The 23,054-nt window shown below is 55.3% G+C and overlaps 5 protein-coding genes across 5 annotated transcripts; 3 read left to right on the top strand and 2 right to left on the bottom strand.

The window, feature by feature from the left end:
- Positions 1–68: 68 nt before the first annotated feature.
- QBC33DRAFT_570776 (uncharacterized protein) lies at positions 69–1,199 on the bottom strand (the record flags this gene model as incomplete). The annotated part of the gene is made up of 5 exons (XM_060430582.1): positions 69–478; positions 550–689; positions 749–813; positions 867–1,049; positions 1,182–1,199. The coding sequence occupies 5 exons, from the start codon at positions 1,197–1,199 to the stop codon at positions 390–392; spliced, it is 495 nt and encodes a 164-aa protein (XP_060282866.1). The 3' UTR covers positions 69–389.
- A 3,285-nt stretch (positions 1,200–4,484) lies between these two features.
- QBC33DRAFT_106468 (uncharacterized protein) lies at positions 4,485–8,246 on the top strand. Its single transcript, XM_060421885.1, has 2 exons — positions 4,485–4,744; positions 5,098–8,246. Exons 1-2 carry the CDS (start codon positions 4,619–4,621, stop codon positions 7,837–7,839), a joined length of 2,868 nt encoding a protein of 955 aa, XP_060282865.1. The 5' UTR covers positions 4,485–4,618; the 3' UTR covers positions 7,840–8,246.
- A 542-nt stretch (positions 8,247–8,788) lies between these two features.
- Positions 8,789–11,267, top strand: QBC33DRAFT_611818 (DUF1446-domain-containing protein). The gene is made up of 3 exons (XM_060432464.1): positions 8,789–9,661; positions 9,741–10,062; positions 10,138–11,267. Exons 1-3 carry the CDS (start codon positions 9,162–9,164, stop codon positions 11,185–11,187), a joined length of 1,872 nt encoding a protein of 623 aa, XP_060282864.1. The 5' UTR covers positions 8,789–9,161; the 3' UTR covers positions 11,188–11,267.
- Positions 11,268–16,946: 5,679 nt separating this feature from the next.
- Positions 16,947–19,123, top strand: QBC33DRAFT_453271 (uncharacterized protein; the record flags this gene model as incomplete). Its single annotated transcript, XM_060424675.1, has 2 exons — positions 16,947–17,446; positions 17,521–19,123. 2 exons carry the CDS (start codon positions 16,947–16,949, stop codon positions 19,121–19,123), a joined length of 2,103 nt encoding a protein of 700 aa, XP_060282863.1.
- Positions 19,124–20,486: 1,363 nt separating this feature from the next.
- QBC33DRAFT_106296 (uncharacterized protein) lies at positions 20,487–22,676 on the bottom strand. The gene is made up of 2 exons (XM_060421883.1): positions 21,777–22,676; positions 20,487–21,686 (listed from the first exon to the last, which is right to left on the bottom strand). Exons 1-2 carry the CDS (start codon positions 22,446–22,448, stop codon positions 20,646–20,648), a joined length of 1,713 nt encoding a protein of 570 aa, XP_060282862.1. The 5' UTR covers positions 22,449–22,676; the 3' UTR covers positions 20,487–20,645.
- Positions 22,677–23,054: the final 378 nt, after the last annotated feature.

Below are 23,054 nucleotides of genomic sequence, written 5' to 3'. Positions count from 1 at the left end.
GGAGTCTTACCCGACCCCAATCATTTCCCAACTGTCATTGGTCACTTGTAGCGAGCAATCAAGCCAACTTCTTAAAAATCTACTCTCATAAAACTAAATACTAGAAAAGTACATTTTGGATACATTGAAATGTGACAGTGGTCCGTCTTTATACCGAAGCCTATTATTGTCATCTGTTCTCGGCGCCAAAACCCGTCCAGCGGTGACCAGAGCACACCAAGCTCACATACGCACCATACGACGCGCCGCCTTCACGCCGACGCAGACGTGTGTCTGTGAAATAATTTAACTTACACCAACAACCGGATTCCACGAATAGCTGAGAAATCACAGACGTCAGTATCCTATATCCACCCCCTTCTTCCCAGCCACGACAGGATGAGGCAAACTCACAACTGTTTCAAGGTAAACTTCCCCTTGTGCGAGTCGACAATCTTCTGGCAGATGTCTCCGGACTTGACGAGGTAGTAGCTATTGCCTGGGAGGTCCACCAGTCAGCAGTGCATTGCAAGGCGCGCCAAGCCGAAGATAGCCAGTGTCCTGACTCACAATTCTTGGTGATACCGGCCTGAGTCGGCGTGGGGTCCGACGGCGCTGAAGTGGTGGGCGTGCCAGGGATTCCAATGCAGACGTAGTATCCCAGGAAGAGGGAGCTGCAGTCCTTCCTGACGGCAGGGTTCCACTTATAACTGATGCTCTCGTCAGAAGGCAAAGCTGTAATTAACACACATGTAGTGAGAAAACTTACAACTCGTCAATCGTGAACGTCCCATAGTGCGACACAATATTGGCGCAGGTGTCCCCGGACACAACCTTGTAAAACTCGGTACATATGCCAACGATCCCATTCTGGGTCGGCGACGGACCCGCTGGGGGCCGTCGTGGTGGTTGTTGGGCGACTTCGCCGTCGAGGTGGGCTTAGTCGTCGAGGAGGTCGCCAGGACCAACGTGTCGGGGTCAAGGCAACAGTCAGTGCCGGGGACCAGGCCGTTCTTGCAGCCGTCGCCTACCGACGGGTTTCGGGCGATGAACTGCGCCTCCGTGATGTCCTAGTCGGCAGACATGCTCTCGCACGTGCCGCCCTCCGCCGCGGTCCATGTGAAGGTGCAGGCTCGCGGGTGCAGCGAGCCTGCCTACGCGGCGCCGGCGAGGAGCAGGGTGGCGGCTATTGCCGCAGCCACCAGGGTGGGGGACGGCATAATGATGGATGGCAGTAGACAGTGTTTGATTCGTGCCTGCATCTACAGATACGTACGACAGGCAGCAGCGAGTGGGAGGACGGGAATCATGGGGTTGGTGGGATGGTGGGATGATGATGTGGTAGTGCTGTTCCGCTAGAAGCAAGGGGGTGGATTTGGTGCCGCACGTCGTCGGCGAGCGTAATAAAAAACGGGAGAACTGCGACATGAGCCTTGCGCATCCAAAAGTTGATTCCCATCCAACGACGGCTGCGCCGGGTTTGGTTGGGTCGGTTATCATGTTCTGGAACCGTACTCCACAATCATTATTTATCCGTCGTAGCTTATCTCCCAACATGCATACCTACCCGGCCCATAACGACGCTGCCAAAGGCCTGCAGCTGCACCGGGACGGTGAACAAACAGGGACAAATATAGCGCGGTGGCCGTGGTCGGCTGATAGAACTCGGGCTATGCAGAGACAGTAAACGAATCGATTCTTGAAATGCAGTTGGAATGTCGTGTCAATTTATTCGTGAAAGCAGGAGGGGCCCAACTCTGCCCCCCCCCCCCGTTTGCATCGCGGTGCCCAGACTGCAGGATGCCGTGTAACCATCGGCATTATTATGATATACATATATCCATACCTACATTTGGGTATCAAGCCTATCAGCATCCGAAAGTCATGTCTCCAGATCTCTAAGAGGCCGAGTTGCGGCGCGAAAAAAAGAAACCCCCGGGAAATCTGTTGGGCTGTGTACCTTAAAGTGCCGTGCTGATCCTCAATAAAGAAACCATCTCAACACTACTCTAGGCAGGGAGGATGCGTTGGGTGAGTGTATGGTCATGAGCGTGACTATGAATGAAATGTTTTGCCCGCGACCTCCCTGAGGAGGATGGTTATAACTGAGCCGGGCCACCATTGACCATCAAGGTTAGCCCAAGGCTGGTTAGCCGCCGTGGCATTTGAATTCTGTCGACTTCACAATCTCTAGGAAATGGGGTTCGTTCATGATCTGGGCGTAATTGGCGTATCTCAACTCCCAACCGGGATCATGCTATGTGCCTTAGGGACGGAGTAAAATTCGACACTTAAGGCCTCTCATCTCACTATTCCATCACAAGTCAAGGCGTCCGGACACGCTCGGATCGTCTAAATCGAGGACCTACTACAGAGGCCAGGTATGGTGAAGGAAAGGTAAGGAAAGGGTGAGGCCCCTTCTCTCTCGGTCATCCTGTCCGCGTCTTCAGGAGACGCAATCATCGTGACCATATTCACCTAGTGTCTCCCCTCCCCTCCCAATTCGTTGACGTTCAACTCGAATCTGCGGAACATGCCTTCCTCGCCATAGATACACCTATCTCATCTGGTTATCCGGTCACTAATTGACTTGCAATGGATGGTGTCCTCGAATTGCCAGCGCAGAGTGGCCGGGCATTTGTCGTCAGAGTCTTATAAGGCTTATTATGTGCGCAGGGTAAACTCGATTATACTGGAGGCACTTGACGGAATCAGTCACAAATCTTAGATCATTACAATACGCATTCTGGAATTTCCTTAGGAATGGCTCGAGGCAAAAACGCTGAAGAGAAGAGATGACAGATATCAAAATTCATTCGTCTTTGCCGTTTCCTTTACGAATATTCAGTGTTGGGCTAACATTTTCTTCTTAGCCTTCCCACTTCTTTACAACATTCTATCTTATATCGGGTAGTTTTACTATCGAGTCGAGGGCCATGTCATAGTGCCAGCCGGTGCCAGCAGTTCCCAGAGCGGCGGCGTGCGAGCCCACAAGTTTGGTACTGAGCGCATGGGTAGGTAGTTAGTTCGTGATGCTTGCTTGTAAAGCATCTCATAGATTGGGGAACGGCTGGGGCATGGGTTTATTTTTATTGTATACTCAACCGTGACCACCCTTGCGCAGAAATGTTATTTTCCTGTCTTCCATAATCATTACGTTCTGAAATGCGGATTTGGGGGGAGGGAGGATAGACGTTAACCACCTCATCCGATCTCCATGATTCTTTCCACATTGGATTGCAAGCTCGTTTGTGAGGGGTAAGGTATTTGTCATTTGGAACAAGGATGGACCTTCCATATCAAGCATGTCTTTTCAAGTTAGCACAGTCTGCAAATAAGGCCCCGCCTGTTAAAAGCCGAGAAATAATAGACTAAGTGGGGAAGTTTATGGATCGGCATTCTAGCCTGCGCGGGAGCTATCAGAGGCTCAGAGCTATCAGAGCTATCAGATGGCGGTTGGGCGCTAGCTCCAACGACCACTCATGGGAACAGATGGTTAGCAAACAGAGATTCCATCATGCATGCCTAGGTAGGTAGGTTCTTTTCAGGAAAGGCTTCTCTGGACGGTCAAATCACAAATACCATACAAATATCCCAGATCTCATATATCACGTGGATAATTCTTGGGTGGAAACCACGCCCCTTTCAGAGCCGTGGCTTGCCATTAGGGCCCCACACCGCTAAAACTGCCCTATCATGCATCAATTCACCAGGATCGGGTAAGCCACATCACAAAGCCAAGGAGGGATGGAAACGAAAATTGCAGGTTCCACAGCTTCACCTAGCAACCTGAGAAAACCGAAACGGCTACCTGCCTCTGTCCTGGATCCAATTTTCTTCTGATTGGCACCACTGGTTGGCTACCTGGTTGGCTGCACCTGCCCTCTCCCATGCCCTCTCCCTTGCTTCGTCCCTTAGGTATCTATCTACCTAGGTAGGTAGGTATTTGGTGGTTGTCAGGCATCAACCCCATTTCTTCCTATCTCTCCCTCCCGTTTTGACTCGTGCACGATCCCGAACCGGTCAAGAAGAGTAAGGAGAGGGAGAAAGTGCGCATTCATTACCAGGACGCCAATTCGGATGCCAAATTATATGCCATCGAATCGATCCTTCATCGGTATATTCGAGATCTGTGGCAGCGAGACATATTACCTGAAGACAAACAGGCTGAGCCTTTACCTACCTAGGTACCTACCTACCTACAATACCTCCTACCTCCGGGTACCTCAGTACAAAAATACCTACCCGTTGGTAGGCACAGTACGCACGGGAAGGCGCAACCACCTCAGTTCTCATTATTTCATTCCAGTCACTTCCAGGTTGCCTCCTTCTCCTTCTTCGGCCTCGTCCAAGCTGTCATTTTATCAATAATTTGACAAGGATTTTGTGTTTATCTGTGCCTCCTCCATGCCGTCACCCACAGCCTGGTAGGTAGGTAGGTGAGGCGTTCCCGACAACCAAACAAACCGACCCTCTCCACATCAACCTACAGCGAGAAACCACCAACAAACAATTCTTGCCGAGCAGCTCAGTCGCCGATTTTTATTCCCCCATCCTTTACTTCATCTTTTCCTCCTTCCCCGCATCTTCCCCAAAATTCAATTCCCGGTTTACCCTATCCACCCCATGTCGGCTCATCATGCCCGGATCTCAAAGCTTCTCCAGGGCGAGTAGTTTCGCCAGCGGTAGCTCTCAAGACACACTTCCCAATGCCAAGGATTGCATTATCGTCAAGGAAGACTGGTCGGACGATGACAAAACTCAGGTATATTTATGGCCCCGTCTCCTTTGCTCTCTGCGCCCTGCCCTCTAGAACACCCACCGCGAGCAAGTAATTATCCTGCTGCTAGCCTCTGCGCCATTTTTGCTTCACCCTCCACTCATCAAATTCCCTACGGTCATGTCCTGCTTCCATGATCCAATATTGCCCACCTCTCTCATCAGTGCTTTTTTTCTTCTACACACAGCCGATGAGATATATTACCTATCTATTTTCAGATCCTGCATCAGTCACCCAAGAGGCCACTATTTTCCTACTCTCCATCCCAAATCTGCTGCCCACAAACCCCCATCTTTCAAACCAGCAACTTCGAATGATATCTAATATGGGATCGGCAGGTTGACTCGAAGCCAAAACATATCCCGGATATTGTGAAGTTTGAGCAGAAAACCACCCAAGCAACTGCCGTCAACTCTCCGGGTGCTCGGTGGCCGAAATCGCGACGTGGGAAGTTTACACTTCCTCTGCGCGGCAACACCCCGGTCTCCACGCCAACGGAGTCAAAGAAGAGACCGCTCCCGTCTCCCTCAGAAGAACCTCCTGCCAAGCGAGTCGATACTTCCAGCCCCGATCCCCCTGTTACACCAGCCAAGGTCCTACCTCTTGCCACACCAGCCAAAGGTCAGGTGCATCACGTTGTCAACAATGGACCCGATGGAGCCAAGCTACTGCTCTCAATCTCTGAAGCCACCCATACCAGTGCCGATGAACCAACCAAGTACGAGCAGCGAATCAAGGACCTTGAATTGCAGTTGGCTCGGGTTCGTGAGAAGTCCCAGGCCACGCTCCTCAACGCCTTTGCGTTTCACGATCGGGAGATTATCGAGTCGCTGACTCTCAACAATCTTGATTCCGCCACCGCCCTGGCACTCGCCCTCCCATCTTCTCTGAAGAAGGGCGCGCTGGATGAGCTTCAGAAATTCAAAGCCATAGTTGAGCAAACATCCAGCAAGGTCCAGAACGAGGGTCTCACAACCGACGAAATCGCCCAACAACTTACGACGATTAATGGTAAAATCAAGTCTTGGATGTTGGACAAGACGACTGCTCTTACTGGTTACATTGCCGATTGGGAGAAGGATGCCGCGGATTCCATGGCGAGGCTCGATCAGGCAATGAAGGACAAGCAGGATGTCGAGGCGAAGAAGCTCGAGGTCGAAGCGAATGCCAAGGCGAAGCTAGATCTAGCAATGAGGGACAAGCAGGAGGCCGAAGCGAAGAACCTAGGGCAGCTAAGCAGCCTGCGAAACGAGAGGGACGTCCTCAAATCCGATATCAGCAAGCTCCTACAGACGCACGAGGAACTGGCCAACGAAAATGGAACCATCCGCCAAGCCGTGAAGGACAAGGACGCCAAGATCGCCGCCCTCGAGACTGCAAGGGTCGCTCTCGAGGAGGTGTGCAATCTTGATGTGCCAAAGCTGGAAGAACAGATCGAGAAGCTTCAGAACGACGTGTCTACGACCAAGGCTGAGAACATCAAGCTCAAGTCTAAGAAAAATGCGCTGCAGAAGAAGTTGGACGAAAAGGTCAGCGACGCCGACGCCAAAGCCACAGAGGCACAGAACGACATCGACAGGCTCACAAAGGAACGAGATACCTTCCAGGCGACGTTGAAAGACACGGCCAACAAGACCGACGCCCAGGCCAAGCAGGCGCAGCAGGAAATTTCCAGGCTCAAGTCAGAGACGGAGGTTGCTCGGAAGAAGCTGCAAGGGAAGGATCGCGAGATAGAGGCCGCTCAGAAGAAGCTGAAAGACAAGGATCTCGAGATGAAGTCTCGGCTCGACCAGATGCAGAACACGGTTCATAAGCTCGCTTCGGAGAGAGACACCATCCAGAAGAATGTTGTCGATGCCGAGTCTCGGGTCGTATTGGCACAGCAGCACTGCAATAAGCTCACCCAGGAGCGAGAAGCTACTGAGAAGAAATTCGCCGACAAGGAGCGCGAGATGCAGACAACAATTGTCGAGCTCACCGCCGAGATAGCCCGCCTCCGAAAAGAGCAGGATCAGGCCGGGGGGCAGGCCCAGAATACCATCGCAGCCCTCTCCTCTGAGCGGGATCATCTCCGAAGCGAACTCGAGACGCTGACTTCTCAAGCTGCGGAGTATCGGGTGGACAAGGAAAAGCTCGCTTCCGAGAGCGACGCTGGACGACAGGCGCTGGAGAAGGCTCAAGTTTCGGTAAAAGAATCGCTCAAGAGGCTCAAGACCCTGCAGAATGAGAGCTTGAAGACCTGGGAGGATAAGGCAGAGCTGGAGCGGAAGGCAGCCAAGCTCGAAACGGATCTGAGAACAACCGAGGAGGCGAGGATATCCATTGAGAAGACTGCCAAGAGCAGGTCTATGGAGCTCTCCCGACTGCGGAAGGACCAGCAGCGCACGGCGGTGCTCCTGGCCCACCATCCCGGCCTCCCCGACGGGGACAAGGCGACGCTGGACCAGAAGGTCTCCACCCTGATCGGCCAGTACCAGGAGCTTGAGAAACACGCCGCAGGCCTGCAGTCCGAGCTCGCCTCCAGGTCGGCGATCCTGGCGGCGACGGGTCAAGAGGTGGAGAACCTGCGAGCTCGGGTAGGGCACGCGGAGAGGGAAGCGGCCCAGCTGCCGCCCCTGCGCCAGAGGCTAGTCGAGGTGCAGGACCGGCTGGGGAGAGCCGAAGAGCTCTTCAACTGCATCCGCGGCGCCATTGCGCGGGCGCACGTCGCCTTGGCGAGGAGCGGCGGAGGCGACGGCGGAGGCGGCAGGTCCGGCGACCCTCCGCCGGTGGATGCAAGGTCCCCGATCCTCCCACCGGAACCCACGAATAGGCCAAATCTTTCGGTCGTCACGACAAGGGCGGCGTCTCCCCCGATCCTCCCGCCGGGGGCCATGAATAGGCCGAATCCTACGTTCGTCGCCACAGGAGCGTCGTTTTCACCGATGGCACCCCCAATAGCACCCCCGGCCGATTACATGAGGCATATGTCCGCCGCTAGGGGACCTCTGCAGATGCCTCCGCAGATGTCTCCACAGATGCCTCCGCAAATGCCTCCGCAAATGCCTCCGCAAATGCCTCCGCAGATGCCCCCTCGGTAGATGGCGGCGTGGGGTCGAAGATGCGGCCGGGTATCGTTGGCGCAGGACTTGAGCATCCATCCCGTGGTACATACTTTGTTTATTTGTTTATGTGTTGTGTATGCAGGGTTTGGCTCATCGGTTTTTCATTTTCATTTTCCGTTTCCTCTTTTGAGGGCTACTCCACTGGAAAATGGTGTTTGTATGTACAATACATACATACATATCGATGCCTTCCCCATAGAGGGAGACGAGGCAGCCTTGCCTGCCGGTTTAGATCCTAGATGGTCATGGGCCCATCTGGTAGTACGGCACGATTTCGGTCTAGGTAATAGGCCGCGGCGTTGAAATATACAGGCAGTCTCAAAGGAGCCCCCCGTTTTGCTATTCAGCTAGGGAGATAAATTACTGATCATCATCTAACTTTGCTTGACTTGTTTTACGAGGTGATATTTCAGCCGTGATTATTCTCCACAATCGTAATGATTCATAGTAGCTTCTGGTATGCGTAGGATGGAGCAATGGAATCAATGCTCCGAGCTAAGAGGCCAGGCTTCTGGTTCATCGTATGCGTAGGCAGAGTGAGTGGGTTGAAGATCGGACTTTGGCGGATTTAGGGGCGAGCTAGTACCTCTCTGCCTCTCCTGTGACATTGGATAGTCCATGTTGGGATGCACCCGGAAATCTTGGCAGCTTTCAACACGTTCAGCGAACTTTGAGTCTGACCACGGCCAAATATGACAAGGTGGAAGCCTCATGAATGATCTCTCGAGCAATCCCCTTGTTTGCTGACCCTTCACCCTTCAGCCCACGTCAACGAGAACGACTGACTAGGCTGTTTTCCCCCCAAGAAGACGCCGGTGCTGGATCGAGGTACGGTCCCCTGCGTTAGCTGCCCGGTGGATACCATTTTCCGCATCCACCTCACCGGAGGGGTGGGCCAGATCTGTCACCACACCCTTTTTAGCCCCGCGTAGCCCCGCGGCCCCGCCAACTCTGGAGAGGAGACCCCTCCAAAGGGGATCGAGAAGTTGTGTCATTAGGGCTGATGCGGAGAGCATGGTTCCCGCATCTTCTCTTCCTGAGGGTCTCGATATCCTGTGTTTCGGGAGTCGGGATTCCGGCTCAGCCATGTTTGCTATAAAACATGGACGGTTGTTTGCCTCGATTTCCCCGAGGTTGATGGTTTCTGGCACACAATACACCACACACCACTACCCACTATTCCCAATCAACCAATCCCCCTCCCGGTGAGCTATCACAGAGGTATTGAGTTACCACATCCAACTACCTCACCCTCACCCTCCCTCACCCCCACGCGTGCCCCAGACACCAAGCCAGTCATGCCGTTTGCAAAGCGCGGAATCCGCATCGCCGGATGCTCGGGCGGGTTCTCGGACCGGCAGCGAGCCATCGGCGACATCGCCAAGAACTGCGATGTCGACTGCATCATCGGCGACTGGCTGTCCGAGTGCACCATGACCCTGCACGGCGCCGCCAAGGAGGAGAACGCCCGCCTGCGCGCCGAGGGCAAGCTGGTCGAGGACACCCCGGGCCTCTTCGACCCGACCTTCATGGACAACCTCGTGCCCGCCCTGCCGTACATGAAGTCCAAGAACATCAAGCTGGCCGTCAACGCCGGTGCCAGCGACACCGAGCTGCTGGCCAAGAAGGTCGAGGAGGAGGTGAAGAGGCAGGGTCTGGACCTCAAGGTCGGCTGGGTCAGCGGAGACGAGGTCACCGAGACTGTCAGGAGGCTGTACGCGAACGGAGAGGAATTCACCTCGCTCATGACTGGGAAGCCCCTGAAGGAATGGGGCTTTGACGACATCCTCGCCGCCCAGTATGTCTTCTCTCTTTGTCTCCCGCCCTTCTTAATAAATGTACGAGGCGGTTGCGCTGACACCCTCTTTTTTTCTCAGATGCTACCTTGGCGGTGCAGGTATCGCGGAGGCCTTGAGACAGGGCTGCGATATCGTCATTGCCGGCCGAGTTGCCGACGCCGCGCCTACCATCGGTGCTTCCATGTGGTGGCACGGATGGGACCGTGAGACGGACCTGGACCAGATTGCCGGGTCACTGATCTGCGGCCACTTGATTGAGTGCTCCTCATACGTCTGCGGCGGCTACTACTCGGGCTTCAAGAGCCTGATGGACGGCTGCGAGAACGTCGGCTTCCCCATCGCCGAAGTCCAGGCAGACGGCAGCTGCATTCTCTCCAAGGAAGCGAATACCGGCGGAGAGGTAAGTGCAGTGGCTACCCGGCCAAGACAGAGAAGAGAGCTTTGCCTTGCTAACTAATCCCTCCCCTCATCCCAGATCTCGGTCGGCACCGTCGCCTCGCAGCTCCTTTACGAGATCCAGGGCCCACTCTATTACGGCTCCGACGTCACGGCCAACCTCGAGGGCATCGTCATGACGCAGCTCGAGAAGGACCGCGTCCTCGTGACGGGCGTCAAGGGCCTCCCGGCGCCGGCGACGACCAAGGTGGGAATCACGGCGTTTGGCGGCTACCAGGCCGAGTTCCACTACTACCTGTGCGGGCTCGACCTCGAGGCCAAGGCCGAGTGGACGGAGCGGCAGATCCGCAAGTCGATCGGCCCGGCCATCAAGGATCTGTCGTGCCTCAAATTCACCCTCAACGGCTACTCCCCGGAGAACCCGCGCAACCAGGAGGTGGCGACGGTGGACTTCCGCATCTTTGTGCAGACCAAGAAAAAGAGCCTGGTCGACAAGTCGACCCTCGACGTCCCCGGCTTCAACCGCTGGTGCATGGAGAACTTCCTGCAGAGCTGCCCCGGCGCCAGCCTGGGCAACGACCAGCGCCAGTCCGAGGGCAAGCCGTTCTACGAGTACTTCGTCACCCTGCTGGCCCAGTCCGAGGTCAAGCACCGCGTCGAGCTGCCCTGGGCCGGCAAGTCGATCGACATCCCCGTGCAGAAGAACACCCGGGCCGACTACCCGCGCGACCAGAAGACGTACGAGACGGCGAACGCCGTCGACCTGGCCGAGTTCGGCCCCACGACGCGGGGCCCGCTCGGCTGGGTCGTCGGCGGGCGGTCGGGCGACAAGGCCAGCGACGCCAACGTGGGCTTCTACGTGCGGAACGACGACGAGTGGGACTGGCTGCGCAGCGTCCTGACGGTCGACCGCATCAAGGCCATGCTCGAGGGCAGCGACAAGGGCAAGAGCATCGAGCGGTTCGAGATCCCCGGCATCCGCGCCGTGCACTTCCTCCTGCGCGACCACCTCGACCGCGGGTTCAACTCGACGAGCGAGTATGACACCCTCGGGAAGAACCTCTGCGAGTACCTGAGGGCCAAGTATGTCGATATCCCGAACAAGTTCCTCAACAGGGGGAGGTTCTGAGCGAGGAGGGTGCGGGGTTCGAGTGGGGCTGTTGGGAAGGAGGGATGGAATGGAACTTGCTTGCATGTCTGAACAGCGACACCAAAACAAAATGAATGTTTGATTACGTTGCAAATAAAATGAGTTGACGCATGAATTTGATGCCCGAAGTGATACCACAATTATGTTCCCATCTCGCCCAACAAAGCCCTCCCAGAACTCTCGGTAGCGCTTACAGTTGAAAGTCGGAGGCATGGCAGAGAGACTCTCCTGAAATTTACTCCACTGAATGTCCAGTCTACTGACAGTATTCAACAGCAACAAATAATAGCAACCGAAGGCAACGCGAACTGCAACTTCAGTTCAGGGGCCACACCCTTTCCGCGGTCCGTCTCTACTAAATAAAAGACACATGTAACTATAACAGGAGACGTCTGATCAGTCTAATGACTAATTAAGTATGGAAATCTTGGTGATATTCCCTTGCTCCCACCCGGTGGGCACGGGCCACCCCCTTATACCCCTTTTCAAAGCCATGTCAGGTTTATGCGGGTGGTCTGCGAATGGTTTCCTGTCCAGATCTTAGAACGAAGAGTCTCTTCGAATCTAATAGCGTCCGCGTTGAAGCGGTTAGGGTGTTCCTTACCCCTGGGGCAGTATTTGAGGCCGCTCTCTTTTGAACTAAGAGATAACTAAATCAATTACGGAACATCCTACGGTGCTTTAACTTATCTTTAAAGAATGACACTGCAGCTTGAGTCGCACACAGGTGCTTCACACCTTTGTTGCTTTCCTTTTGTTTTGTTGAAAGGGGTAAAATGGAGTTGCGCTTCCCTTCCCCCTTTGTCCACATCTCACATAAAATATTAAGAGCAGCAGCACGATTTTATTTCATTACGGCGTTAATAGATTGTTGAACTCATTAAATCATTCTATTTTCAGTAGTCCTCTGTTTTTCGTCCATTTCACCTGTGCTTGGTCTGTGGTTGAGGAGCTCGAAACGTCCTTGTCTGCGGTGAGAAGCGCAGTGTTGAAGCAGCTCAGGCTGTTTAGCTGGGTAACAAATACAGCATATATGACCGCCCAACCTAGAGCCGTTACAGAATTGCTGTTCTCTGAGGGAGAGGAACAAGGAGTCCATGGGGATATGTCAGGGCTAGGAGATGGCTTGAGACAGTTGTTATTACCCGAGAGCTTGAGTTAGTGGTGAGATGATAGAGCTAGCAACCCAAGACTAGCTTAAGTAAAGGCAGAGTTTCTCAAGTCCTGCATGTCTTGACTGGCTATTCGAGAATGATATAGCATGAGACCTTTTCAGTCAGTCACTCACGGCCAATCTCAGAATCGGCAAGGAAGAGAACATGAAGATGATCTCAACACTGGGTTAACCATTTGTCTGAAGGCTTTCCAAGTGGCTCGTGAGATGAATAATAAGTGATAAGGTATTGGTAGCAGATGGACTGGTTCATATTTGCAACACAGCGGACCAAAGAAGTTGAGTGGTTGGTCAAACGGGTGGAGCTGTGGTGTACGTCAAATGACCCCAGGCGCAAATATGAGGTAATTAAATGATATCGTGATATACGGTGTCAATCAAGACCTTGTGGATTGTAGCCAGTAGTAGTAATCTACCTCCAATGTAAATCCCCAAGTGTGGGCAGGTCCGGAGTGATTGATCAAATGCGTATTATAAGCACGACACGCCTACACGCCTCTGTAACTATCGCTGACTGGAATGTATACAAGGTTAAACTGACTCCCGAGACAGTTGTGGAGCGGGAAAGAACTCGTCGCATACCGACCGGGAGGCTTGCGTACGCCCTCGGACCGTCGCGAAACTCCAAGGTTTCCCCCCAGGAGTCGTCACAAGACTTGGTCACTTGGTAGGTTAACTCTGGTGAGATTGCATGTGAAAAATGGTGGTCCCACTCTCGACCTCATTTCTCGGTTATTAAGCATTTGGAGAAGGCAAGTATGGAGAAGTAGGTTTTGTGATGTTATTTACCTGTCGATAATGTGGTGGTGCTGAGTGGTTCGTGACTCATCACCCCAGCGATCGGGCTGGGAGTCGGATCAGGAACAAAAACATAATAACAGGCTGACATATGGAGTCACCAGGAGAAATTAATATATGCCACTCTCGCCTCTCATGCTTGTCGAAAGAAACCCCCCCCCCCCGGAAAGGTTATGGTGGGGGCGGGGTAGTGCGGGACGGCGGGTATCTTGGAACTTTGGAAGGATATGCCCCCTGGATCAGCGGTCAGCAGTCAATAGGTACCTATCTATGTACGGTAAGGGTTTAACAATGCATGAGCATAGACCTAGAATTCCGGGTGATGGACTAAAAATCCCATGCGTCCATGACTGACCGCCTTGAACGCACTCACCTGCAGGCGGCTGCATTACGTACCAGTACTTTAGTTGCACAGCACAGACAAGCACCCTGCGGGGGTCTAGAGTCGCTCGTCGAGAAATACGAATGTAGGTTTTGCCCAGCCTTCCGGTGCCCTGGTCGGCCGCTTCGCAGGTCATCAACCTGAAACCTTGCGGACTGGCGCCCTGGCGTCTTGTGAGTAGGCCAAGCTTGGCAGGTACCGAGGGATGAGCAGCTAACAATAGGGTTTGCGATCATTACGTTTGCGTTTGGCTCCTGCGTGGCTAGGACCCGACGCCGGGCCCGGGTACCCTTTTCGGTTGGTACGTGTACTTCGGCTGCAAGGCTCCGCGATCAGCAGGAACCAACTGTACCTACCCAACCTCCCTCGAGTACGCACCTTGAGCTTACGCACGGGGCACACCCATCTCCCGCTTATCTCCGGTCCATGGGTTGCTGTAGGTTGCCACGTCGCCGTGTGGTTATATGTATACACCACCCTGGTGGGTGTAACATAATGTATTAATAAGAATGGGCACGCCGTGACCCGAGTGGCAATGTCTGTCGGCCAACGACGCAGGCTCTCAGGGCAGCATCACCTGAGCCTGGATGTGCCTCGCTCATGCATATTGTCGTTGGTGCATTCCACTGCAGCCCACCAGTCCAGGCCAGGCACATGGGGGTGTTGGGTGGATTCGCCGCTTTCTGTCGCATCCGGACTTGAAATACCTGAGCACCGATCCGTAGGTACCTGCCATAGATCCACCATCACATCAACTGGGCAAGATCCGCGCCGCCAAGAGTACATTGGTGCAAGGTACTCTACCCATGTCCATGGTGTACTGCGGTATAGATCTTGCTACCCTGATTATGACGCAATGGGTCGACCTTCCCCCCAGAACCGAAGCCATCCCGCCAGATTGTAACCCCTCCCTGCCCTGAAATCCGTGAGCTGGATGCGCCACCTGATGGATCCTCGTTCCTTCTTTAGGTTCCATGCCAAGATCGCCAATTATCTGAACAATCTGTGGTATTCTGGCTCCGCGACAATGATACCCTTAAATATAGGCAGGCCTAGACCATGAGGAAACCTGGGAAATGGTTGTGGCCCGACCCAAGTCAAACGCGTCTCGCCTTCTGCGCGGGGAACCTTGGTGGTAACCAAGATACAAAAATAACAGGCCAGGATATAGCATCGAACTCAGTGGGTGGAGAGGCAATACCCTAACCCACTACAACTGAGCAAGTAGTACTAAACGAGGGAAGCAGGATGACCGATAATATATTGGAATCTGGATGCCAGGTGATCCTTCACAGGCACGCAGCATGCAGTCGGTAGGGACGCGCCCCTGGCATACTGGCAAGGCACTCTGCGTGGAGTACCTACCAGCCAGGTACCTCATGTGAGTGACACTGCACTTGAGAAAGAAGCAAACTCCTTTTTCAGTGGTTTGTCTCAAATCCGTAGTTTTCCAAGCATTCCAACTCCCAACGCTGCGACTGTCTCTCCCCTTACCTACCTAGTTGATTCCCTCGTTCAGACATTGTTTCACGAATTAAAAGATGGAAGGAAAAGGGAAGGAATTGAGAAAGACAGAGATCCTCAGGTACTCCACAGTAGATGGTTTGCCTCAGGCACAGGTTTCATTCCCCAGGTGTGTTGTTGACTTGGGGGCCCCCCGCTAAACCCGATTGGGCTGCTGCATCGTCAACTGCCCCTCCTGCCTCTAACTCTTCACACCCACCCAGCGAATCTGCGAATCCGTCATCCATTTCCACCCCTCCCCCCTCAATTCTGCTGGTTCCTTCCTGATTCTTGTTCCTGATGCTCTTGCCGTCTACCGTCTGCCACCCTTCTCAGCCATCTCAGCCATCGCACCAACGGTGCAAAAGTCATTGTGATCAAATGGAAATTTGGAAAGAATAAATGCATTTGTTGTCTATTGGCAGGTGCAGTACCTACAGGTTAGCGGAGTTTACAGGGCCACACCCGGAAGACCTCTCCGTCATCAAAATCCCAAGCCATCCGGGAGGCGACTCCTCCCCAGCTACAACGCTTTTAGGTTCCAGCTTACCCTCATCCTTCCCGCGCCGCAGTCATGATAGTATCATATATCCTTAATCGTCATCATCCATTCACAACGGCCAAACCCTCAGCCTTCGATTCCGTGCAGCCTTCCATCTCGGCCTGACTGCGTTCCCGGCAGAATGATTTCCAACCTGACAAATACTCCGAATTCTGGGGCGGGATTCGAGTATTCACTTGGTATTGGCTGCGTTGGAAGGTGGCCTGTGTTGCTTTCCCCGACGGCGATTGGAGGTGGCTGGGTTGACTCAGGCCAAGGAGTCCGCGCACGAAGCAAGGGCAAGGAAAAGTCAAAAAGGAGGCCCGACCAACAAGAAGACGCTTTCGTCCTAAGATCAAGATAGCTCGCATCAGCCCAAACTCTACGGAGCACGGCATTGGGCCCGGCGTGAGGGCTGGTGGAGCTAGTTCGCAAACCGATGCATTCCTTGTCCCCAGCGCCGGATCGAGAGGCGGCCAGTCCAGCCAGCCCGGCCCAGTCGCTGTCATCATTATCATGGTTACCTATAGGTATTTAAGTTATAGTATCTGTACCTACCTTAGTTCTCCACATCGGCACAGGGGACATCGCCACAAGACCTACTACATAGTACCTGCTGGTGCCAGATAAACTGCTTGCGAGGAAGCAATCATCAATCTCCTGTTTTCCCCTCTCCCCTTTTCCTTTTTCCCACGTACGTGAGAATACGGGATATAGGTTCTTATTTTCCATCGTATATATCTTATCTCCTGCAACAGCCCCGCAAACCGGAAATCCCCCGCCGCCTCGTACCTCACAGCGAGCCGCAGCAGCAGAAATCTTAATCCTAGCCACTTCAGCCTGTGCCTGTCCCGCCCCTTGGCCTCGCCTCGATAATTCTCCACTTTGTCCCACCCCCCTCTTAACCTCTTGAGTACCTTGCCAGAGAGAGTGAGAGAGAGGACCGATCGGGCTTACCCATCCGGCCATCTTACGCAAAACAGCATCGCCATTTCCTCCTCTTCCGCCTTCCCTCTTCCGCCTTCCCAATTACCACGAAACACTCCCGCTCCACAAAAACAAATCATCTCGAATGAAAGTTTTCGGGATTCCCATGTTCCCTCCGCCCTCCCATATTCCGCTTTCCGTTCCGATCCGCCTCGCCGCCACCCCCCAATAATCTTTCCCAAACATCGCTCCTTGCTGGCCGCGGCCCCCCGCATTTTACCCCTGCCGCGGCCTTGGTCGTCTCAGCCTCATCAGGCAGAGCCCTGTGTCGCTACTTAAGGCTCTCACACCCCCGTACCCCTCTTTCGCATCTTTCCCCGTCTCTCCAACTCCCCCCGCGCTAGCCCAGCATGATGACTTCGTCCTTTCGACCCGTCAACACGCCCTTGTCGCCGGGGCTGGTGAGGGAGGAGAGCGCGGAAACGAGGATGGTTCAGCCGACAACACCAACACCCGGCACAACTCCCCGACCCCAGCAGCAACGCGATGCTGTCGACGATGCGACGACTCCGACGCGAGCGAGCTTTAACGGACACGCCATGTCGTGGCAAAAACCCTTGCCTACATCACCGTTCCCCGACTCGGTGCAGCTCCCGGAGTCGGCCGATAAGGACTCCCCGAGGCGGGAGAACTCGCAACATTCGGCAAAGTCGAGAGATTCCGAAGATGTGGATATGGATGAGTCGGACGGCGAAGGCGCGAATGGTGAGGATGGGGCTTCTGATGGCGAGAGCGTGAACGCCGACGGCTCAAGATCGAATAAAAAGAAGAAGTCACAGCGCTTTTATTGCACCGATTACCCGCCTTGCAATTTGAGCTTCACTAGAAGTGAGCACCTGGCCAGACACATCAGGTATGTTTGTTTTATTCGAGGTGACTAACTCGCTGTGAGGCTCTTGGGAATGCTGACATGGTCCCGCCCACCAGGAAACACACGGGCGAACGCCCTTTCCAATGCCATTGCTCTCGAAGATTCTCACGGCTCGACAACTTGCGACAGCACGCCCAGACAGTCCATGTAAACGAGGACATACCCAACGACTCGCTCGCTGCGACGGGAACAAGATTTCAGAGACAGATTAGGACCGACAGAGTGCGCCAGGTAGGCGGGAGGGCAAGAGCATCGACGGCCGGCAGTATCGGATCTACTGGCCGCGGCCACTCCAAGTCGCTGTCCACATCCAGTATCACCAGTGCTTCCTCCATCAGCTCCAACTACAGTACCATCGAGGCTCGAAGACGGCCGCCCCCACTAGTCATGGCCGACCCGCGCTCTCGGATGCCGCTCGACCCCTATCGGACCTCGGTGGACCCCCAGTTCTACCGCCAACCCTCCCCGAGCGACTGGAGCACTCCTATTTCGGCGACCTTCTCAACAGAGCAGAGCAGTCCCAGGTGGGGTTCTGGTGTCGCCTCCCCGATCTCGTCACACTCACGATCCCATAGCATGTATGCTGGGTCTAGGACACCTGGGCGACGGCTGAGTGTACCCTCGGGCAGCAACCCATTCCATTCTCCACACGGTATCAACGTTGGCAGACCTGGCTTTGGACCTGGCATGATCAACTCGCCCGGTGCTGGAGGGTTCTCGACAGATAACAGCGGCCTTCTATCGTCACCTACCACTTCCAATGCCAGTTGGTCTAGGCGAGAGTCCATTTCGAGCACAGCAGACGAAGCCTGGCGCCGCCGAACATGGCATCCCGACAGCCGCGAATTCACTGGCGGGAGCCGGTTGAACCAGGTCATCACTCCGTCCCAGCTCACGCCTTCGCCGGTGCCCCTGCCCATAGCGAATCCGGCTCAACAGTCCCACCAGTCTGTGCGCCTCCCAGGCATCGAATCCTTTGACCCGATCCCCCAGCATCATCCCCTCACGCCGCCGAGACGCATCCCGTCCCCGATGATGATCGATTCCGAGTCCCCGAGCCGGCCTACCCTACTTCCGTCTGCCGAGGCGGCTTCCGAGGACCGTCGGAATGTTACTGCTCACTGGGACATGGGTCTCCATCGGGGCCTGACGAGACTCGACCTCAACACTCCGCCGCGGGACAGCGCCGGCTCATGGGCGAGTGAGACCAGCCAGGCCGTCCTCGCCCAGGGAGAGCAAAACCGATCGAATTCCGGCCAGCCTACTGTTCGGTTTAATGCCGACGTGAAGACTGTCCAGGTCCCTCAGGATGGTCCTCCCATGACCAGCCGCCGACACCACCACACAATGTCTGCGCCGTTGATCAACACCCCTAGGGAGCTCAAAAGGCGTGGCTGGTACCACGGGCCCGTGGCCGTCCGCCCGGCTGGGGAGACAATCCCGGAAGGCCGGCCGCACGTTGACCGGATTATCCACCCTAACGTGAGCGGATTCCAGGGATTTCCCGGGCGAGACCATCATCAACCCGTCATCCACCAGCATGCTGCTGGCCCCACCGCGGGCCAGGGACACTCGAGCGGCGACCCCAATTCTCTGAGGCGACTTGAGGCTCTGGTCGCTGTTGCAACGAGTGAGGGATCGACAGCAACTGCCTGTTAGTACCAGGACGGAGATCTACCAGAACAATAAGTATCAGGATCGGTCCTGAAAGGAAGAATGGATACTACCCATGAATTGTTGGCCCGTCACCGGCCTTTTGCGCATGATACACCACACGATCGCTATTTCCGACATAGATGCTCAGGTCCTTGGACCGCATTAGCCACGTTAGCCTACTTTTTCTTGACTCTCTGGCTTCGGTTCCGGCAAGGCGTTTGGATATCGGATACGAAATTGGCTTTACACCATGGACGGTTGGCATATTGGCATATTCACGCAAGAGATACCAGTCTTCTAACCACCATTCTACACTCACTGCATGATAACGAAGAATCATCGCTCGCTGCATCTCGGCTCATCAAGGCCGGTTCCCTCAACATCTTTCCTCGCTCGTTCTCCACACTTTCAGATGTCGTCTTCGTCGCGAGACTCCCGTTCGGTATTTTGGTATTTCTTATTTTTTTTTTTACACTGGCGCAGTTGGAACCCAGTTGACGATTTTCCACGTGGCCTTAGAGGGATTCCCGGTTTGACTCTGGTTTATTGATATTTCCTCTCCAAGCACAAGTTACGCCACGTTATGACCCCTTTCCCCTTACTTATCATCACTTTGAGATTTTCTGGCGCGACGGTTGGAGGCTACGGACGGGATACCCAACTCACTTTAGAGACAGGGTGTGCACAAAGTCACGGGATGGGAAACTTGGACAAGGTCACAGAACGACGCGAGGGACTCATTATGGGCTGGAGAAACACCATTCCCAACACCTACAGTGCCTGCGGGGTACTCTCGTTGATCTCTTTACCTCTCTTTTTGTTGTTGGTCGTTTGATTTTGGCAGGGAACCCCATCGAGAGATAACCCCGTCGGGAACGACTTAATGGCGCAGATGTGATACGAAATGACCATGCTGGGGGCTTGGAAGGGAGGATATCTGATTAGCATGGATGGTCGGTCGGTCGGGTCGGTCGGTTGGTTGGTTGGTTGGTTGGTTGGTTGGTTGGTTCGTTCGTTCGTTCGTTGGGGTGGACGGGACTGCCTTGGCTTTTATACCCTGTGGGAACTGGTTCCCCTGCATTCGCTTCGGCGCGTGCTTGGCCTCCGTTGGCCGGGGCTGGGATCAGCTTGGTTCGACAATAAGTCGAGACACGAGACATTAGACGACAATTCATCGTATTTCTTATGCAGTGGTGTCTATACATGAATACCTATCTATATACACATGGAATTCTCACGAAACGCCCACCCACCCGTGCGTACGTACTTGCCCTTTTTCGCCTTGCCACACACCCCAACCAACCGGCGCTCCGCCAAACGCCGCTATGTACACCGATCCGATATTTCCAAAGTGAATGAATGAATGAGCCCTGAACCCCGTCCCGTCCCGTGTAGCATACTTATCTTGAAGCAGGATGGTGATGAGGGTTGGCTGGCCCCGTACCATATCCCTGAGTCTCCAAGCAGCATATATCGCGCCCTCCAAAAAGAGCAAAAAAACACTCCCCACCCCGACCTAACCTCCTCAAATGTCCAACATGCTCCTCACCTGCTGCGGCGCAGCCGTGATCGAGTTGGTCGTCCCAGTACTATTGCTCCGCCCGGGCGTCGACGGCCTCTGACCCCCGGCCGCGGACTCGGGCCCAGCCCTGCCCCTGCCGATGCCGTCGCCGCCGCCCTCCGTCACCGACGGCGGCCCGCTGCGGTACGGCGGCGGCCCCTCGGCGTCGGGGAAGAGCAGGCCCGCCGCGAGCTGCATCGTGCGCTCCGTCCGGCGGCGGTCCGACTTGCCGCCGTACAGGTCGGCGGCGGGCGTGCCGACGGTGGAGCGGACCGAGCCGGTGCGGCGGAGGCTAGACATCTCGACCGCATCGCCGCCGCCTTGTTCCTGCCGAAGTAGATCGGCCGAGTTCAGCGAGGCGCCCAGCTGGACGCGCCTGTCGATGTTCCGGGCGGTGGCGCGGCCGCCGCCAAGCTCGCGGACGTTGCGGGCGATGCGGTCGCGCATGCCGACGCCCGAGTCGTTGGCGGCGACGAAGTCCGGGTTGAGGCGGCGCCACCAGGCGGGCTTGTGGACGACGCCCAGCTCGGCGTCGAGCTCGGCGCCGCGGGCGCGGCGCTGGCGGGCCAGCTCGCGGTCCTCGTTGGGGGAGACGAAGCCCCAGACGCCGTTGGCGAGGATGATGAGCAGGGCGGGCGCGTAGCCGCCCGCGTACATGGCGGCGAGGTTGGGCCTGATGTTGAGGGGGCTGTTGGGGAAGGAGAAGGAGGTTATGACCTGGTAGGCGGCGACGCAGAGGGCGAGCGGGAGGAGGATGAGGAAGCGGGGAGGGGTGTAGCGGGCCAGGCCGGCGAGGCGGTTGAGGAAGCCGCGGTTGCGCGGGCGGTAGTGCTTGATGCTGTGGCGGAGGGAGGCGGCGATGGTGAGCCAGCAGACGACGAGGCAGAAGGCCGCGGCCTTGAAGCGCCCGTCGGTGGCGGCTGGTTTGGCCACGTCGAGGATCTGCTCCGGGTAGCGCTGGTGCTCGATCTTTGTCCAGCTGCGGGGGATGATGAGGAAGAAGTTCTAAAGCGAGAGAAAGGCTTCTGGTTAGCAGTGATACTACTTTACTGTCTAATTGAGGTAGGTCGGGGCCAAGAGGGGGGAATCGCATACCAGCCACAGCCAGAAGTAGAAGAACAGCGGTATGTAGAACTCGAAGCGAGAGCGCTTGTCATCCTGCTTGAGCTCGAACGGGTTCGGGTCGACGATCTGCCTCTCCATCCAACTCCCCCAGTGCCGGACGGCCTCCCACACGACGGCCATGGCGCCCTGCTGCATGAGATACCAGAAGAAGACGTTGAGCACGATGGGAATCTCGGGCAGGTAGTATCTGTCGACGTCGACGTTGGTGATGAGGCTGATGAAGGCCGTCGCCGACACGAAGATGGCCCAGTACCATTGCCAGCGGCGGCCGAGTGGGTGGAAGCGCTTCTCGGCGGGCAGGTACCGCTTCCCGTGCTTCGCGAGGTTGACGAGGGTCAGGATCAGGGCCAGGCCAAAGGCCACGGCGAAGCCGACGCCGACGCCGGCGCGCGTGCCGATGGGATTGACCGGCTTGTAGCACGACGTAACATTGAGGAAAGTGCCGTTCGAGAACAGGAAGGTCGGCGTGTAGGGGCTGAAGGTGAGGATGCACTTCGAGCCGTTGGACAGGGTGCCGTTGGAGTAGAGCGTGTAGTTCCAGTGGTCGAGGCTCGTCAAGTTGAAGTGTACGCCGCCGATGACCGTGTCGCTGCTGTTGTCGCCGCCGGGGAAGGCGATGAGTCCGCGAGCGTCGAAGAGCATCTTTGCGAGGTTTGATGGGGGAAGGGCGACAAGACGCGGATGTCGGGTAGATCCTAGGACATCCCGGGTTCGCGACGAAAGCGTGAGGTCGCGGGGAAACTTTAGAATGCGCCCTGCAAGAGGAATTGGGTTTGCGCAATAAAGTGGTTGCGAGGGAAGCCAAGGTTGGGCCTACCAAACTTGAATTGATATGATTGATATAAGATCCTCGCGCGAGGCGAATCCGGCTGGGTGGGGAGGCGGAAGTCCCGGGCTGATTCGTAAATTTTTTATCGCTCAGCGTGGGGAACCAAAGAATATGCAAACACGGATTACGGGCTCGGGAATACCAATTGGTGGCTGGGGAAGTTCCCGGAATGTTGGCTCACTTGAATCCCTAATAGTGTTTTTATTCTCTTGATTACGGATTATTATCTCTAGAGACAGATGAATGACCAGATGAGATAGCATAGACCTGACAGATTGGCGCTTCAGCCTGCATGCCGCATCAAACATGAACATACATCCGCACATTCGCAGCTTCCTCTGATGTAATGCCTCACCCGGCTGCATCGGAAGCCACACCCATAGAGCGGGGGACCCCTGCACAACGGGAGGCGCGTCAAC

Source organism: Phialemonium atrogriseum, assembly GCF_030411735.1.
Source record: "Phialemonium atrogriseum strain 8032-3 unplaced genomic scaffold QBC33scaffold_15, whole genome shotgun sequence".
NCBI classification, from domain to species: domain Eukaryota; kingdom Fungi; phylum Ascomycota; class Sordariomycetes; order Cephalothecales; family Cephalothecaceae; genus Phialemonium; species Phialemonium atrogriseum.
This window is presented reverse-complemented; position numbering and strand designations above follow the sequence as displayed.

Bases quoted from the DNA above. Each gene is read 5' to 3' on its own strand.
- QBC33DRAFT_106468 (XM_060421885.1), top strand. From the start codon at position 4,619: ATGCCCGGATCTCAAAGCTTCTCCAGGGCGAGTAGTTTCGCCAGCGGT. The intron at 4,745-5,097 runs GTATATTTATGG...TGGGATCGGCAG, and splicing joins CGGACGATGACAAAACTCAG to GTTGACTCGAAGCCAAAACA.
- QBC33DRAFT_611818 (XM_060432464.1), top strand. From the start codon at position 9,162: ATGCCGTTTGCAAAGCGCGGAATCCGCATCGCCGGATGCTCGGGCGGG. The intron at 9,662-9,740 runs GTATGTCTTCTC...TTTTTTTCTCAG, and splicing joins GACGACATCCTCGCCGCCCA to ATGCTACCTTGGCGGTGCAG. The intron at 10,063-10,137 runs GTAAGTGCAGTG...CCCTCATCCCAG, and splicing joins AAGCGAATACCGGCGGAGAG to ATCTCGGTCGGCACCGTCGC.
- QBC33DRAFT_106296 (XM_060421883.1), bottom strand. From the start codon at position 22,448: ATGCTCTTCGACGCTCGCGGACTCATCGCCTTCCCCGGCGGCGACAAC. The intron at 21,687-21,776 runs GTATGCGATTCC...CTCTCGCTTTAG, and splicing joins TCTACTTCTGGCTGTGGCTG to AACTTCTTCCTCATCATCCC.